Source organism: Macrotis lagotis, chromosome 7, assembly GCF_037893015.1.
Source record: "Macrotis lagotis isolate mMagLag1 chromosome 7, bilby.v1.9.chrom.fasta, whole genome shotgun sequence".
NCBI lineage: Eukaryota > Metazoa > Chordata > Mammalia > Peramelemorphia > Peramelidae > Macrotis > Macrotis lagotis.
Window position 1 is genome coordinate 71,335,432 of NC_133664.1, and position 18,180 is coordinate 71,353,611.

Genomic DNA, 18,180 nt, shown 5'->3' on the forward strand with positions numbered 1-18,180 from the left:
TAATGTAGAAGCTGACAGATCTTGTGTAATCTTGACTATAGAGCCATGGTAGTTTGTTTCTGGTAGCTTTTAGTATTTTCTCTTTGACTTGGGAGTTTTGGAGTTTGGCTAGAATATTCTTGGAAGTTTTTTTTTGTGGATCTCTTTCAGAAGGTGATCAGTGAATTCCTTCAATTTCTATTTTATCCTCTGTTTCTAGGATCTTAGGGCAAATCTGCTGTATTATTTCTTGAAAAATGAAGTCTAGGCTCTTTTACTGGTCATGACTTTCAGGTAGGCCAATAATTTTTAAATGATCTTCCCTGGATCAGTTTTTAAGGTCAGTTGTTTCTCCAATGAGATAGTTCACATTTTCTTCTATTTTTTTTTTTGTATAGTTTTATTTCTTCCTGGGTTCTCACAAAGTCATCAGCTTCCTTTAGTTCCATTCTGCATTTGAAGGAGTTATTTTCTTCAGAGAGCTTTTTTGTTTCCTTTTCCAGCTGGCCAATTCTGTTTTTTAAGGCATTCTTCTCCTCATTTGCCTTTTGTGTTGTTTTCTCCGTTTGGCCTAAACTGGTTTTTAATATGTTTTCTTCAGTATTTTTTTTTTTGTTTTTCTTTAACCAAGTTGCTGACTTGGTTTTCATGATTTATCTGTATCACCCTCATTTTTCCTCCCAACTTTTCCTCTACCTCCCCCTTAATTGCTTTTCAAAGTCTTTTTTGAGCTCATCTAGAGCCTGAGTCCATTTTCTATTTCTCTTGGAAGTTTTGGATACAGAAGCTTCAATTTTGTCATCATCCAAGTATGTATTTTGGTCCTCCATGGGACCAAAGTAATTTTCTATGGTCAGATTATTCTTTTTCTGTTGTTTGCTCATTTTCTCAGCCTATGACTGATTTATCGCACTTTCAAGGCTTTGAGTTTTTGGGACAATCCACAGGGATCTTAATTCCTCCAAAGTTTTAGGAGTTCTGCTTGCTCTCTTGTGTTCAGGCCCGCCCCTCTGCCCTGGAGGAGAGGCCCTGCTTGGCTATGGTGATGTTGTGGAGGCCCAGACTGAAATCTGGATCTCAGTGTGGTGTGTCAACAGCTGAGTTCTTTCCCAGGGAAAGCAGAGAGACCTCTGGCAGTCTCCCCTGATCCCCTTACTGTCTATGACTGAGAGCTCTGGACATGCTGGGTGGCTCTGCCAACTCCCACTGCAGGTTCTCCTCACAAGGCTCTCTTGAGGCTGGAGCTCTGCTCCACGCTCAATCTGGTGCAGCAGAGTTCTCTCACCACCCCTTCCAGCTGTCCCCAGTGATCCCTGGGCCAAGAGGTCTAGAAACCTCCCCCTCTGCCATGGACCCAGGCGCTCAGCCTGGCTGTGCTGCCCTAAGGCTGCCCCCCCACCCCAGTCCTGGTGGTACAGTCCTTTCTTGTGGAACTTGTAAGTTGTCTTGGACTGGGAAACTGTATCACTCATAATTTGATGGCTTTTGAAGTTTTTTGGGGGGGAATGAGTTTCCAGGAATTTCTGCCTTCATGCAGCCATCTTGGCTTTGCCCCCCTAGCTAATCATTTATAAATGGATCTCATTTGATTCTCATAACTGTAGAAAGTAGATGCCATTTTGTTATTTTTCAGTTGAGGAAAACTGAGGTAGTCAGAAGTTAAGTGACTTGCTTGAGGCTGGATATGGACTTGGATCTTCCTGTCTCTGGGCCCAGAGTTCTATCATCTTCTACCTAGTTGCCCACAGAAATCCACAGATGAGGCTTATAAGTGCTGATTGTACTGTCCAAGGGAAGTAAGTCCTGTAAATCTGTCAGTCTCCTGCTACTTGTTCCATTTAAGCAGCCAAGTGTTGTGGCAGCAACCTCAATAATGCCTCTCGCGTTCACTCCCTTCTTTTCTCTGACCCCATACTTCATACAGATATCGAGAAAATAAAGATCTAGTCTGATCATGCAACTCTTCTAATCAAAGCCTTCAGGAGTTCCAAAGCACACACTCTTCAGCTTGGCCTCTAAGGCTTTTCAATATGAAGTCTCCATCCTGCCATATTTCACATTATTCCCATTTCCACATACTACATCACTCGGGCCACCTCCCCACTCAGTATGCTACTTCCTGTCTCCATGAATTCACAAATGCAGTGCCAGTCAATGGAATGCATGCCCCCTTAGCCTCTGCTTTTAGAATTCTTCTCTTATCTCATTAATGTGAGGGTTACTTTCAATGATGCAAATTCCTTCCTTCTTTCACAATCCTTATGGATGGTAAAGGCTTTTTTTCCAATCATCTCTAGGCCCTTCATGTTTGTTACATTTAAGCCTACCTTCTTTCTGGAGGATCTCTTCTTTTCTACCTCTGCTAAGTAAATCACCAACAGTAATGGGATACACTCTACTTAACCCCACCAAATTTCTCTACTGCTCTTTTGAGTCACCTGAATGATTCTTAAGAGTGTTGCTTCATGATTTTTATCCATGCCATGATTACTTAAGAATTACCAGAGAAATGGGCAGCTACATGGCGCAGTGATTAGAGCACTGACCCTAGTCAGGAGGACCTGAATTCAAGTTCAGTCTCAGACTTAATAACAGCAGTTACATCCTAGCTGTGTGACTTGGGCAAATCATTCTTAACCCCATTGCCTTAAACAAATAAACATTTTTAAAAAAAGAATTACCAGAGAAGTATTAGTGTTAATTGTGCGAGGAAGTAAAATGGAACCATTCAAAGCACTCTATAATTTCCCAAAGAGCTATCTGTTCTAACATATGGGAAATTATAAAGCACTTTGAATGGTCCTATGCTATTATGCTATTTCACCACCAACATACTCAGTCATCCTTCACAATCTATGTCACTGTTTATCTCTATATTTTTTTCAGCATGAATTGTGAAGCTGATCTTGTCAGTGGTCCTTGAGTTTCCCTTAGGAGGCCTTTAGATACTCTGAGGCTTTGTGCACTCAGCAAAAACATCATTTTCAAGTAGGTATTGCTAAAAAAATCTCCATCTCTAATAAATCCTGTTTTAATGTGGATCTGATGCAGTTCACCTTGGGCCAGCACTTCACTGCTTTTTTGCTTTGGATAACTAGGGAATTACTGAATAAAATTATCTTTGTAGTTGTATTTATCAGAAAGTCCTGTATGATCTGAACACTCATCTAAGAGCCACTGGGCTAGAGCAGAGTCTTTAAAGCAGAATTCTGTTCTATTGGGTTTAGATTCTTTATAAGCAAACAAACAGCAGGATCCTGTCAAACATGTAGGAAAGCTTCACAGATTTGTTTTTGTAACATATAGAGGAAATCACCGTATATCCAAAGGAAGGGGGGAAAACATTATTTCATAGGATACTTGTTCATCTCCTCTTCATCATGATGAACATAAACAAAAAAGATCACCATGAAAGTAAATACCTTTTCTGTGGTATTACCTATTCCAATATTAAAGAGAGAGACATTGTTTCAAGAATTAAAATCCTCCAAATCTAAGAAGCAAATACATTGATACTCAGCAGCTTCAAAGAGAAGGTTGGCACAGGAGAGGAAAGAGGAAAAACCTGGTTCAGAATTAAGTCACTAAAGGACTTAGATATGCCTATTGTCATGAATATATTCTTCCTGAAGAATTAGTCATAAACACCAATGAGGTCAAAGACAGAAACACAGGTTCTGATGTACCAAAATACTCGTAGCAATACTACTTGTAGTAATAAAAAGCTAGAAAAAATTTAGATGCCCACTGAGGATTGAATATTGATTGAAGATGGATGCAAAAATTGTGGCATAGGAATATATTAAATGAAAAAATATAATTCAGAGAAAAAATGGTTGGCATGGACGGGAATGAATTGAAGAATGCAAATCGATGGAAGATGTAGTAAACAGAACCAGAAGAAAAAAATACAATGACTATAACAATGTAAATTAAAAAATGCTAAATGGTAGCTAGCTAAACTAGTAACTGAAAAAAAATCAATCTTGGTCCTAGAAAATAAATAATGAAATTTAATTTCCTCCTCTTGGAAGGGGGAGGATTATAGGAAGAAAATATTGTACATGCTGTCAAATGTAGTGACTATGTTGGTTGTCTGTGCTCATTGGTTATATTTGCTACATTTGAATCTACAATCTTATCAGTCTTGGATCCTTGTTTCTATGGGTAAAAATTCAATGCCACTCCTCAATCCCTTCTTTGATAAACTAATTTTTTAAAAAGTCCCTGATGAGAGGTTTGTATCCAAGGCTTGACAGTGTCCCCTCAAAGAATTCCAAAAGATTAATGAGACACATTTCACTACAAAAGGTTACAACTGCTTGAATGTTCAGTGATGTTGTTATCCTTTATAAAACAGACTCCACTTTTCACTCCTACAGAAACTGTATTCAAATAGTGAGTCTGTAAGGAAAGTAAGCCTTGGGAATTTTATCTGAATGAAAGAATGTTTGCTTTTCATAATTACAAATGTAGTTTGTTTTTAAAATTCTCGGGGGTAAAATTCTCTACAGAGATGTACCTATATGGGTGTATGAACACATACATGCAGAAAAAGGGATATTTAAAAATTCTAAATCAATCATTATTATAATCAAGCTTGAATTTCTTATTGTATGACATGGACATATTCCTGTTCTCCACTTTCCTACTGTCAGGTACACAAACATCACTTTTGATTGACTTCTTGATGTGATAATTTTCAATTCTTTTTTCCTTAGTAAAGTTCCTTTTCCCTTGCACAGTTTTACCTGAATTCTTTCAAAAATTTCTTTCTTTCTTGATGTCTCAGTGCTTTCCTCTTATGTCTTCCACATACAGGATTTCTCTTCAGGATGCACTTCTGAACTTTCCTTACAATATCCTGGAAACTTAATTCTGGAGTTCCCTGGAGCCCAGACACAACACACTGGAAGGACCCTTTGTTCCTGTGGCCTCTCCCTCTAACTGGTTCCAACAGAAGAGGGATGCCCAGGGCAGTTGTGCCTTCATTTCTCCCTGCCCCTCTTCCCTCCACACCATGTCTTGTTTTCTTCAGTAAAATGTAAGCTCCTGGGAGGCAGACACTGTCTCTTTGCTTATCTCTGTGTCCCCAGCACTTGGCTGAAGGTCTGCACTCCATGGTTCATCTAGCTTTTTCACTTCCCTATTCACATCCCTATCAGCCAGGATGCTCTCCACTATCTCCTGCTATCTTTAGGGTTGGACTGGGCCAGGGCAGGAAGCCCCAAAGTTGGTGAGTTGAGGCAGGAGAGTCTGCAGGTCTGATGAAGCAATAGCTGGGCTACCAGGAGTTTGGAGATCTGGAGGAGTAAGCTAGGGTCATGTGGTGGTGATTTGAGCTAGAAGCTACCTTTCCTGAACAAGAGAGAAGCCTTCAGCCCAAGAGGTTTAGTGACTTGCCCTAAGTCTCCCAGGTGGTATTGGAAGAGAAATTTGAACCCAGATCCTCTGACTACACAGTGTGCTTCCTACTCCATTATGCTATGAAAGAGAAAAGGAAAAAGATGGAAATAAAGAACCTGAAAGAAAGGGGTGGGGGTGGGGGAGAGATGTAGATTAAACAGCCTTGAGGGAAACAAAGAATCCAACAGCTTACCTGTCTGACCCAGTACTTGACAGATTGAGCAGCTGACCAGTCCAAACCAGAAAATTAGTTGTAAATTCATCTGTAAAATAAAATGTAGATCATGTAAGTAGTAAAATAGACTGAAATAATTAAAACATTCTCCCATTCTTCTATCTCTCGCAATAATTCCCATGACTCTATTTATCCTAGAAAATAGGGAAGACTTTTATGGTTAGTTCTAAGCTATGTAAACAGTATTTTTTTTAATTAAATGTTAGGACAAATTTCAGAGCCAACAATTACTGCCTTAAAAAAAGATGACTGAGTATTGTTCTCCATCAAGATTTTGAAAGTTATTAAAAATTGTTTGATATCTACAAAATATGGAAAGGATTAATTCTGCTTCTAAAGGAAGAATAAAAAAAACCTAGATAAGAAAGTAACTTGTTACTAGTTAATATACATTAGTCAAAATACAGTAACATCAGGTTTAACAATGGTCATATTCGGGTCGGGGCGGCTGGCGGAGTGGATAAAGCACCAGCCCTGGAGTCAGGAGTACCTGGGTTCAAATCTGGTCTCAGACACTTAATAATTACCTAGCTGTGTGGCCTTGGGCAAGCCACTTAACCCCATTTGCCTTAAAAAAAATGGTCAAATTCCTTCTTTCTATAATGCAGTGATTAAAAAGTTTGACACCACAACACACTAAGAGATAGTTTAACTGAAAATGGCTGAATTATTTGAAAGAACAATTCTGAACATGCAAACTTGAATATTTCAGATAAATATAGCATTACAGTTTCAACTGCCTGCCTTTTCAAGCATTTCAAAGCTGAGGGAGAGAAAAGGTTAATAAATGTTACAAAGAAAAACCAGGATGGAAAAAAGTGAGTTAACCATGAAGGTTAAATGCACAGAATTGAATTTGATATGGGTAATAGCTTTCCCAAAGGCTTATAATTTAAGACAAAAAAGACAACTAAACAAACTGACTGATTACATACTATATAACGTACTTTCAAAGTGATATAAGAGAATCAAGAGACACCAGCCAATTATCTCTATAATATCCAAAACTTTAATAATGGTACCTCTACAAACATAGAAAGGACCATCTAATTCTGCTTCTAAGGAAAAATAAAAAAACACCTAGACATGTGACTAGTTAACTAGTTACTAGTTAACATTCAGTAATCAAAATAGGGTAACATCATGGGAAAGAAATGAGATACAAATAAGACTGCAGTCCAAGAGGTTCATTATCTTGCCCTAAGATTCCCAGGGGGTACTAGAAGTGAGTTTGAACCCAGATCTCCATGAAGGAGACTGTCAACTGATTTTGAGAAAATATAAGATATTAAAATAACTTCTGAATGCATTCAAAAGAAATGAATGATTTGCTGTGGTACTACGTATAATTTTTCATTTTAATCCTCTGAAATTTGAATAATAGATTAAAATATCCTATTTTCTAATTATTTTGGTTCAATTGCTAAAAATATTTATCTTATACATTTTGTTGGTTTTATAATTCAAAGATTTTATATTGATTATAAATGTGTCCTCAAAGTTAAAATCTTTCATGGGTGATGATCTTTTCTACAAGTTGTAGATGCAAGATTGTTTAATTTGCAGCAATAGCAATTATTTGTCTGTAATTTGTTGTTGTCTGAGACTCTTAGGTGAGGAGTAGGTATAAATATTGGATTTTTTAAAACAGCTGTCCCATGCATGGATTGCCATTCATAAGAAGAATATGTCAGCTACTGTCATTTCCGAAGAGTCCAAACTATTTGGATCAATGTACAACATGGAAACAATGTAAAGACTGACAAATTGCCTTCTGTGAGGGGGGGGAGGAAGTAAGATTGGGGGAAAAATTGTAAAACTCAAAATAAATAAAATCTTTAATCAAAGAGTCCAAACTAATTAACGGTCTCTTCTTTGGCATTTGGCTTCAAAATAGGTTTGAAGTATCTCTTGTTTTGTCCTTGTCCTTTAAATGTTCTGAGATCATCCATGCACTGAACATAATAATGACAATGGAGTATGGCTGAGCTAAATACCATTTCAATCTTGGAATTTCTTACTTGGCCATTCTAATAATTAGCAGGAGGACAGATCTTATAAAATCTAGAGAAGCATGAGGTGACTGTGAGGGCAAAGTTCTCTTTACTAGCTCAATGGCATTGTCATAAAATTATTCCATTATACTTGTGACATTAAAATCTAAAACTCCTCCTTCTTGGACAGTATGGCACCTACTACGTGGCTATACTCCCCTTGCAATTCAGATTTGTCTTTATCTGGGAAGATTTACAACTAATGCACCACTTTTATATCTGAATGTTTCTTTCCTCTAGTAAGGCATGAGAATTGCCATGAAGAAAACTGTCAACTTGGTTGATACCTTTGACAAAGCTGCCAAAGCTCCTACTATCTCCCTTGCCATGTGTGAGCCTCAGCAGCCCATGAGGTGGCACTCCCAAACTATGTCCTTTTTGGCCACTTTCTGGCTTCCCAAGGTGTAGTGGGAAGCATTCCTAGAGATCCTGTTCTGTTATTTCAGATTAACTTGAAGAGCAGAAATATTTCCCAAGGGTCTGCAGTACTTCCATGACATACAAGGACCCACACCTGCAGGCTGACCTTCATTATATGGCTAGTCTTAGCATATGACTGGTTGGTTCTCTGGCAATCACAATTATTAGCTGAGTTTTCTCAGAATCTTTGTGGAGTCCTGACCCTTCCACAACATGACTCCTTCTATCCTTCATCTCTAACAACTGAGGATGTTATCTGTCTCTTCTTGTCATCCTGACTACCAGGTCATGTCCTAGAAGCATATAAGAGGGATAAGAGCATATAATGGGATAAGGAGACTAGGTCCATTAGCTTCTAGATCTGCCATTTTGTTACTGTGAAGAATGATAGTGGGGTAAGTCCAGAGTTGTGAGAGTCCTCAGAGAATCCTAGGATCCAGCTTGTAGAAGATGAAATCAGGGCTCAGGGAGGTGAAGTGACTTAGGCAATATTGAAACAGTGTGGGCAAAGCCCTGTGTAGAAGGAAAAGCCAACCTTGAGTGACTCTGGGCAAGTCCTCTGCCTCCATGTTTTGAGGCCCTGGGGTAATTGTGAGGATGCAGTATCCAGTACACAGTAGGTGCTCCATAAATGCTCTTATTAGTATGACATGTCCTCTCAAGGTCAGAGGTAAGCTCTGAACCCAGGCCTCAATGACGTTTGTCCAGGGCCCACCCCAGCACCAAGGATCTGAGCTCCCAGCCCACATGGGACCCTAAGAGGCTGGTCTCCTTGTTCCATTCATGGTTGGCCTTTCTCTGCATGACAGGAGTTCCTCCAGAGCCTGGGGCCCCACAGGTCACCATTCATTTCAGGAGCAGTCGCTTCATGTTAAGCCTTCTCTGGTAGGAATATCCTCCTCCCATTCTTGGTTGGTCCCCCAGGATTGTAAAAAAGTGTTGCTTTTGCTCTTATTCAGATTCTTGCTGTTCAAGTGTCTGCTCCCGCGGGGAGTCTCTGATGCACAAATCACCTGATCAGCTTCAATGGAGTGCCACCTGCTGGGTGAGGCATCAATGAAACCCTCTCTGACATGGCCCCAGGCTTCACTAAAAAGCTCTGTGTCTTAGGACTGCTGGGTTACAAAGGGTTGCAGATGATCATGTCATGGACCTGGCTGGCCTTTTAAGGACTGCCTGGAAGGTCTGAAGTGTCTGAGATCCTTTTAGGCTAATGAATGCAGTCATTAAAAAGGGTGACATCAGCTCTTGAGTGATGATAAAATGGTCTGGACCATGCATGCTCCTGAGGAAAGGCAAAGCTGTGATGGATGATGTTCCTGACTGTGCTTCTACTTAAAGTAAACAGAACAAATACTTGCTCCATATATGGAGTGGCCAATGTTTATTCTGTACAATTCCTTTTCACTCCTCAGGATCCAGGGGATACAACTAAAGGAAAACGTTTTAATAGAAAATGAACTACTCAATATTCAGTGCCTCTCTCCCTAGTCTATGTGAAAATTTAGTTCTTTGAAATCAACTTTACAGAGCCCTCAACCAAGGAAAAACCAAAACCCCAAAAACTTAAAACATTAAATCCCTGCTAGTTAAGACAACAAGTGCTGAGAAAAGCTAACAAAAATCTAACTTCCTACAGTTGGTTAGTTTACTGACTAGGAGGAATGAACCATGTTCCTGACCAGTTATATGGCAAATGAAGAATAATCTTTTTATATGAAGAAGAGGGTTGAAATGGTAAGAGAGGTAATTTAAGAAGAAAGAGTACAAGGAAGATAGAAAGCACACTGAATGAGACAAAACAGTTGGGAACAAGTTCCAGCTCCAAAACTGTAGCTGCATAACTACAGACAAGTGACTTTGTTATTCTCAATTTCTTTATCTGTAAAATGAAAATATTTGAAACTTTACATGGCCCTAAATATTAACTTTTGAACATCCTTTTCCCAAAATAACTCCACAATCTTTATGATCCTCATTTCTACTATGTCACTTACCCAATAAGTTTTTCAAACCTAATGATAGAGTTTTTCAAAAACTTGAAGATTGCTGGTATATCCCTATCCTATTCCCCCTTAATCTTATACTTAGCTCCTTCCATTCCATGGCATGAGGCCTTCTGTTATACTTGTTAACCTTCTAATAGAAGATTCATTATAGGATTTGTTTAAATGCTGAGTTTTCTTGCTGTACTTAAAATGATTTGGTGTACCTGAAACTTTTGGAAACATATCTCTTTTGCAAAGTGAAGTATATAAATATTAAATTGCCATATTGAAACAGCTAGTGTTTTGGAGAAACTCTGGAGTGTTTGTAGCCAGTTGAGTGACTGAGGTTTTATTTCAATTCAGGAAGACTCATCTTCCTAACTCCAAGCCCAGTGCTCTATTCACTTTGCCACCTTTCTCCATCTGTAAAATGAAGAGGCTGAGTTTGATGGCTTTAGAGTTTCCTTACAATTCTAAATTTGTGATGCTATGATATTATGACAAGGTTACCTTTGGTGTGCACCTTTGCCAACTTTCACCTATGGTTCCAAGAAGCTGTAACATGTGAAGGGCCACACCTGAGCTAAATTGTCTCAGCAGAGTAGGGTAACAAATGAGTCTCAAAGCCATCAGTGAGTTAAGAGAGATGTCTACCCCAAGCATGAGAAGACATCTCCACCCCAGTTGAATGGGCAAATGAGAACAATTTGTTCCAACAAACATGAAGGCAGCTAAAAGAGGTGCTGTGGAATGCTTAGGCATCAAAATAGTCAGACATCAGACACCAGTCAACCACTACATCCTGGGTCATCACCAGTCAACTTGACTTTTGTTGGACTTTGATGACTGGAGGAGAGAATGAGGCTGACAACTTTGTGTAACTAAGCCTCACTTAAATCCAATTCACAAACAAGTCAAGACATTACCTGTGATGTCATTGGTCTTCTTTGGAAATGGATGAACAACTTTTAAAATCTTCCTCAATTAGGAGGGCAGCAGATAGAACACAGGGTAGAGAGTCAGGAAGACTCCTCTTCCTGAGTTCAAATCTGTCCTCAGACACTTACTAGCTGTGTTGCATGTCCCTGGGCAAGTCACTAAATTCTGTTTTTCTCAGTTTCCTCTTCTGTAAAATGAGCTGGAAAAGGGCAAACCACTCCAGTGCTTTTGTCAAGAAAATTGCAAACAGGGTCACAAAAAATTGGACACGATTGAAACAGCCGAACGAGACCAAATCAACTAGGAATGATTTACAAAGGTGTTAAAATAAGAAACCTGTGGGGTTTGTTTTTTTCTTATATTTTTTGGAGATGAGTGGAAATACTAACAAAGCACTTGAAGTATCTGATATGTTCTGGATTTACATTCAACTCTATAAAGCCTTTTCACCTAGGATAAATTAAAATTGGACTTGAATTACTGTTAAAAGTTCCTCTGAGGGGGCAGCTAGGCGGGGCAGTGGATAGAACACCAGCCCTGGATTCAGGAGTACCTGAGTTCAAATCCAGCCCCAGAACCTTAATAATTACCTAGCTGTGTGTGTGGCCTTGGGCAAGCTACTTAACCCCATTGCCTTACAAAAAAACGTTAAAGAAAAAAAGTTCCCCTGAAAAATACTATCAATATCCAGAGAGAACTGTTTAAATTCAGACCAAAGCTTACTATCTTCAATTTTTAAAAATTGTTCTATGCATTATGTCAATTTTTTTCTTTCTAATGTCTTTTGTCCTTCTGTTTGGATTTGATTCTTCTTTCACAACGTGATTACTATGGATTTATGTTTACTATAATAACACAGAATCTATATTGGATTGCTTTCTGGAGGGGGGGGCAGGAGGGGGAAGGGAATAAAATCTTGCCCCCCCAAAAAGGATTGATGAAAACTACCACTTCATGTTGGAAAAATAAATGTTCCCCCTGAGTAAAAAATGCTTAAAGCAATTTAAGCTTTTCACATCTGCTTTCTATGAGAAAATAAAATATGCTTAAATGGCCACTCCTTCTTTAGTGGTTTCTCTTACATTTACAGATATATTAAACTTAGCTTGGCTTTGACTTCATAAGTAAAATAACTAGGCAAATCTCCTCATCTTTACTATTTTTTCATACTCTGCAGTGGCACAAGCATTTAATTTACTGCCTTTAGTTTACTAAGAATTCGCTTGAGGCTCCGTTCTATGTATTTTATTTTCTGAACGTAAAATGAAAACTAGGTAAAAAAGACTAATCTGCTGTAAGATAGCATTAACAACTATCAACTCAGTCTAAAAGAAACAGAAGTAGTGGTCAAGGAAATCAAAACAATTGAATTTTGACTAAAGAAGGGCACATAGACAAGACAAGAATAGAGAAACCAAAACAGATACACATATATTCAAGACAGGCATACACACACACATGTGCTCTTTAGGTGAAAATGGACAGAGAATTTGGAGGATGAAATGGGGGATGTGGACTGAAGCAGAGGGGTACCTGGAGAAGAGAAACATAGTGGTTAATGACACAGGTGGGAGGAAACGGTTGTAGGTAAGTGTGGTAGGCATGCTAAATAAGACTGATAAAGGAATCCTCATTTGGCTCTATGTTGGGTATGCTCATGTTATAATTTTCTATGCCTGAAGCTTCTAGAATCAACTTAAATTGCTCTCAATTACCTTTGTGATACTGATGAATTGTTTGAAATTTGATCTGCTAATTTTTAGGAGATTTTTCTCTGTTCTTCAATTTTTTTGGAGAGGGATAGTTTTTGTCTTCATTCTCCCTATATATCACTTGAATAGGACCCTGTTAAGAAAAAAGTTTAGACAGGGATGAGGAGAGGTCTCAAAACTCTTTTCAAATCCACTTTTGAGTACTGTGGGGTGGATTAATACTATTCCCTCCACACTATCAGTTAATGATTAATGAGCAGCTTTACAGTACAAAAGTAAATTTCTAAAACTCAAATCATTATTTCCTATACTGTAAAACTCAGGATTTCCCAGATTAAACTTTCAAACTAGCATTGAAACCCCCCCCCCCCCCCCCCACAGATTAGAGAATCATACAAAGTTTTTATTTGGAGGGCATAATTTGCTTCAAGCTAGTCCAGTCTGTATTGAGGATTTCTCCATTTGCTTAAAGACCTTAAGTGGATGGGAACCTATCTTCTAAGTCTCCCCTGCTGCGTAGTTCAGTGTTAAATGGTTTTTCTTTACATCTTCTTAGTTTCATTCTCTGGAGTCAAACAAAACAAATAAAATTCCTCTTCCTGTGGGAACCTTTTAAGTTCTTGAAAATATGACATTGCCCTTGCATTTTCTTCTCTTCCAGGTTAAAGGTTTCTGAGATCCTTTACTCTTCTCTCTATATATTCTCCTACTCACTGATCTGATTATCTCCCCTGGATTCAACCTTCATCTCTATTCAGATGTTTCCCAGATCTACATAGCCATCCCTTCATTTTCACCTGAGCAGTTCATACTCAATTACTTGCTGGCATCATATATACCTTGATGAGCTAGGATATTTCCAACAGTATGTCCACGACCAAGCTCATCTTATACCCGGTCTCATCCCTCCTCCTAAATTTCCTATTTATTTTGAGGGTCCCATCACCCTGCTAGTCATTCAGGTTTGCAAAGTAGGAATTATCCTAAAACTCTTCATTCTCCCTCAAACCACCACTCCCTTCTCCATACAATCTATTGGCCAAGTTTTGGTTCTTCTTGTTTCTTCCCTGGATTACCCCAACAGCCAGCCTCCTCATTGGTTTCCTTGCACCCAATATTCACAAAGCCAAGCTCCATGAAGCTGTCAAATGGATATTTCTAAAGAGAAAGCATGATTATATCACTTCTCTGAACAAGATTCTCTGGTGGCTCTCCATTGCCTTTAGGATAAAATAAAACCTCTTCTGTTTGGCACTTAAAATTGTTATCAATCTGCTTCCAGCCTATATTTCCAGGCTAATTACACATCATATCCTTTTACACACTTTAATGTGCAAAGAGGTTTACTTACTGCCCTAGAATGCAGCATTCCTATCTCCTGCCTCAATTACTTTGCAGGAAGAGGCTTACTTCTCATGTGGAAAATACTTTTTTCTTCTTATTTCTGCCTCTTGAAACTCTAGCTCTCTTCAAGTTTCATCAAGTGACACTTCATTCAAGAGGATTTTTTTGTGCATTTATTTTGTTTATACCTTGTATACTCCTCACCCCTCAATAGAATATAAGATAATTGAGGGAAAGAACTTTTACTTTGGCAAAACAAAAGTTATCAATTAAAATATTTTTTAAAAGAAATGGATACCTCCTAAAAACGCAGATTTTCCATAAAAGCTTAAATAGAAGAGAGCATTATGCAAAAGAAACTATCAATAAATCAATACATTAAAATTCTAATAAGCTAATTAAGTAGTTATGCTAAATTATGTGATTTACATTTGTTTTCCTGAATGCTAGTGATTATCCATCATGTCCTTAATCACTTCACATCCATTTTTTCCAATGAAAGAGAATTTTAGATGAATCCATTAGCATTTTTTCTTCCTTTTTTTTTTTTGGCAAGGCAATGGGATTAAGTGATTTGCCCAAGGTCACACAGTTAGTAACTATCAAGTGTCTGAGGTCAAATTTCAACTCAGATCTTCCTGACATCCAGATCAGTGATCTATTCACTATGCCACCATGCCACCTAGTTGCCCCATAAGCATTCTTTCTGTATCCATTCAAACCTGATTCAGAACTTGGTTGAATTTGTGTATATGAATGAATGACAATGAACGAAAAAGTATTTATGTGTTCATTATGCAGGATTGTGCTAAACCCTGGAGAAACAAAGACAAAAATTTAAGATAATCTCAGTCTTCAAGGGATTTTCATTAATAAAGGAAAATGTGTTTTGATCTGGGATGTCACAGGGATAGTGAGTCATAGAGCAACTGACTGAACTGTTCTTTCCCAGAATGTGATTTTTATTATTTCCAAAGTAAGAGATGGCAAGGGAAATGTGGTACAATGGCACAGCCGAAAGATGGACAAGTATCATAAGTAACTATGTGATTCAACATGGTAGATCTAACCTAACTAAATTAAGGGTTAAGTGATTCGGTAGTGCAGTGGACAGAGCTCTGGGTCTGGGGGGGGTCAGGAAGACGGGTTCAAATCCAGCCTCAGACACTCACTAACTGGGGTGGCTGTGTTCAAGTCACTTAACCTTTTTGCCTTAGTTTCTTCATCTTTAAAATAATATGGAGAAGGAAATGGTAAATAAACCCTTCCAGCATCTGCCAAATGGGGTTAGGGAGAAATGGACACAACTGATAAACAACAACAAAGGTTTCAACATCCAAATTCGCAAGCCAGGTAGCTACTGCCTATCTGCTCCTAAAATGAACTACAATCAATTGTCCACCAGAAAACTACTTTGGGTTAAAATCCCTGTGTTTACAGGAGGCTTTCATTTAAAAAAATAAATTAAAAAGAGATTTAGGAAGCAAAGTGTTTTTTAGTACATTAACAACTTAAAGAATAGGTAAACTTTTGATGGAAGTGGTCAACCCTAGTATCTAAATCACAAACAAAATAAGTAAGCTATATTTATTTAGATATGGGTCAGTTATAACTTGTCCAAGCAGTCACATTTAGAACTCTTTCCTGCTCTTCTTTCCATTCAAAGGATAGACAGCATTACCAAGTTGATTAATTTAAAGTATCAATCCAGAAAAAGCTAGCTGTCTTGTTTGTGTGACTCACAAATCTAATTTCTCCTTCTAGACTGAAACACTGCAAAAACAATCTCTGAAAATTGAAAAGGGCAGAAGATTCAAAATGCAATAAAGAAGTGTATGATGGGCTTAATTAATTAGGTGGTAATACATCACCAACCACAACTTGCTTTTAGATAAAGGCATAAAAGATTTTACTTTGGTATGGACCAGTGATTTCACCAATTTAGTGAATTCTCAGTTCTCTCTTAATGCCCACTGGACCTGTTCTAAAACTGAAGAGTCTTGAGTCAGTGACTTTAAGTGTCAAAATGACCAGCACAGGTCCTGGGGGGGAGACAACTGAAATCTTTCTTCCCACAGACATGTTTTGTTCTATGAAACAGCTCTTAAAAAGAGCTGGGTTATTCACAGAATTAAAAATTTTAAAAATTTTTAAAAATTTAAAAAGGTTTTTTTCCTCTTTCATTAAATTTATATTTCTCTTTTTAACTTTTATCCATTACAAGTCTATTCTTCTTCCACATGACAATCTTTCAAAAACTTGAAAATAGCTGTCCTATAAGCCTCTCTCCTTAGTCCCAGTTCCCTCCAAACATCTTATCTAACAAGCAGCTGGGTGGTAGCAATGAATAAACATTTATTAAGCACCTTCCATGTGTCAGGCACTGGAAATAAAATACTTCTCCATAATTTCAAATTTTTTTATGTTTTTATTTTGCAAGTCAACTGGGGGTTAAGTGGCTTTCCCAAGGCCACACAGCTAGGCAATTATTAAGTGTCCGAGACCGGATTTGAACCCAGGTACTCCTGGCTCCAGGGCCGATTCTTTATCCACTGCACCACCTAGCCGCCCCCTGTAATTTCAAATTTTAATAACCCTTATTTGTCCATTATTTTCAAATTCAGCATGGCCATAGGGTTCTGAACTCTGCTCCTTTAATAGTTTGGGGAAAGCATAGGGAAACCTTTTTCAGAATCATATTTTTAAATGGGCACAATAAAATATGTAAACTAACAGAGGAAAACAATTATATTAAATGTGGCGGTAAAAATCTTTTTAAAATATGGGATCCCAGGTTAAGAATCTCTGGGCTAGAAGAGGGGCAGAAGCTAATCAAAAACTTCAATCCCACTGAACTTATTCTGCTTGACCATGCATATTTGTTCTAAGGATTTTGCTGTGTAACCCTTGGTAAGTGTGTCTGAAGAGTTCTGCATACTGTAATGTCCAGCTTCAACCCATTACAGCAGTAGAGCACTGACAGCTCAAAGGAACTTTAACAATATCCTCATTCTGCAGATGAGGTCACACAGATAAGTGTCAGGGTCATCATTCAAATGCAAAATTTCCAATTTGAGGGGTGGCTAGGTGGCACAGTGAATAAAGCACCAGCCCTGGAGTCAGGAGTACCTGGGTTCAAATCCGGTCTCGGACACTTAATAATTACCTAGCTGTGTGGCCTTGGGCAAGCCACTTAACCCCATTTGCCTTGCAAAAACCTAAAAAAAGAAATTCCAATTTGAAATCCTTTATTTTTACCAATATCTCAAAGGGATGGTTCTAGCTATGTCACTCATTTATCATCTCATATGCTGGCACAGGTTCCAAAAGCTATTGATAGTGGTCTAAATAATTTGTAGAAAAGAAGAGAACATGGTGCAAAAGTTTCTTGATTTCTATGTAACTTCTGGAAGCAATCAGCCACCTTGAAATTCTTTGTTCTCTTCATTTGATAACCTATCTGGTAACTCATTTCCCTGCCTTACTGTTCCTCCCCCTACCCCCCCCCAAAAAAACTTGTTCTGAAAAAATTAGGAAATGTTATAGCTTTTTTTGTAGAGAAAGAGGTTATTATGCACATGTATATAAAACCATCAAGAGTGAAAAATTCCATAAGGACATAGAAAAGCAACTGGAAGACAACATAAATTGCTTCTGTAATCTATGGTTTTATCTGAGATTCATGTCTAGTGTTTATTTTTATTTGTCGAAAAAGTTCAAGTATATGATCACAAATCATTTTAAGAAAAAAAGGTTTTACTCTTTTTACTTTTAAGGTTTAATATCACCATCTAGTGGTATAATACTGTCACTAAAAGGAAATTAAAGGAATTTGGAAATTCAAATACTGATTCTCTTTGATACTTCTTAAAGTGGTTGAGCAAGTTTCTTAACCTTTCTAGATCTCAATTTTCTCCATCTGTAAAATGCAGGGGAAGGGTTGTAAAGTCCTTTCAATACCTTGACATTCTATGTAACTTATAAAGCCAAATTGTACTTTTGAAACTAGAGGTATAAATGGGATCAGTTCTTGACTCAAAAGCTAAACAACTTTAAGCTGAAGGCTTTAGGTCCCCATATCTAATCTAGAAAAGTAATAAAAG

The 18,180-nt window shown here is 38.0% G+C and overlaps 1 protein-coding gene across 1 annotated transcript in view; it reads right to left on the reverse strand.

Annotated features, from left to right (window-relative positions):
• Positions 1-12,866, reverse strand: part of ITGB1 (integrin subunit beta 1) — a 37,766-nt gene extending 24,900 nt beyond the window's left edge. Inside the window, 2 exon segments of the mRNA XM_074193127.1 lie at positions 5,579-5,648; positions 12,737-12,866. Of these exon segments, the coding sequence (XP_074049228.1) occupies positions 5,579-5,648 (70 nt within the window). The 5' untranslated portion in view covers positions 12,737-12,866.
• Positions 12,867-18,180: the final 5,314 nt, after the last annotated feature.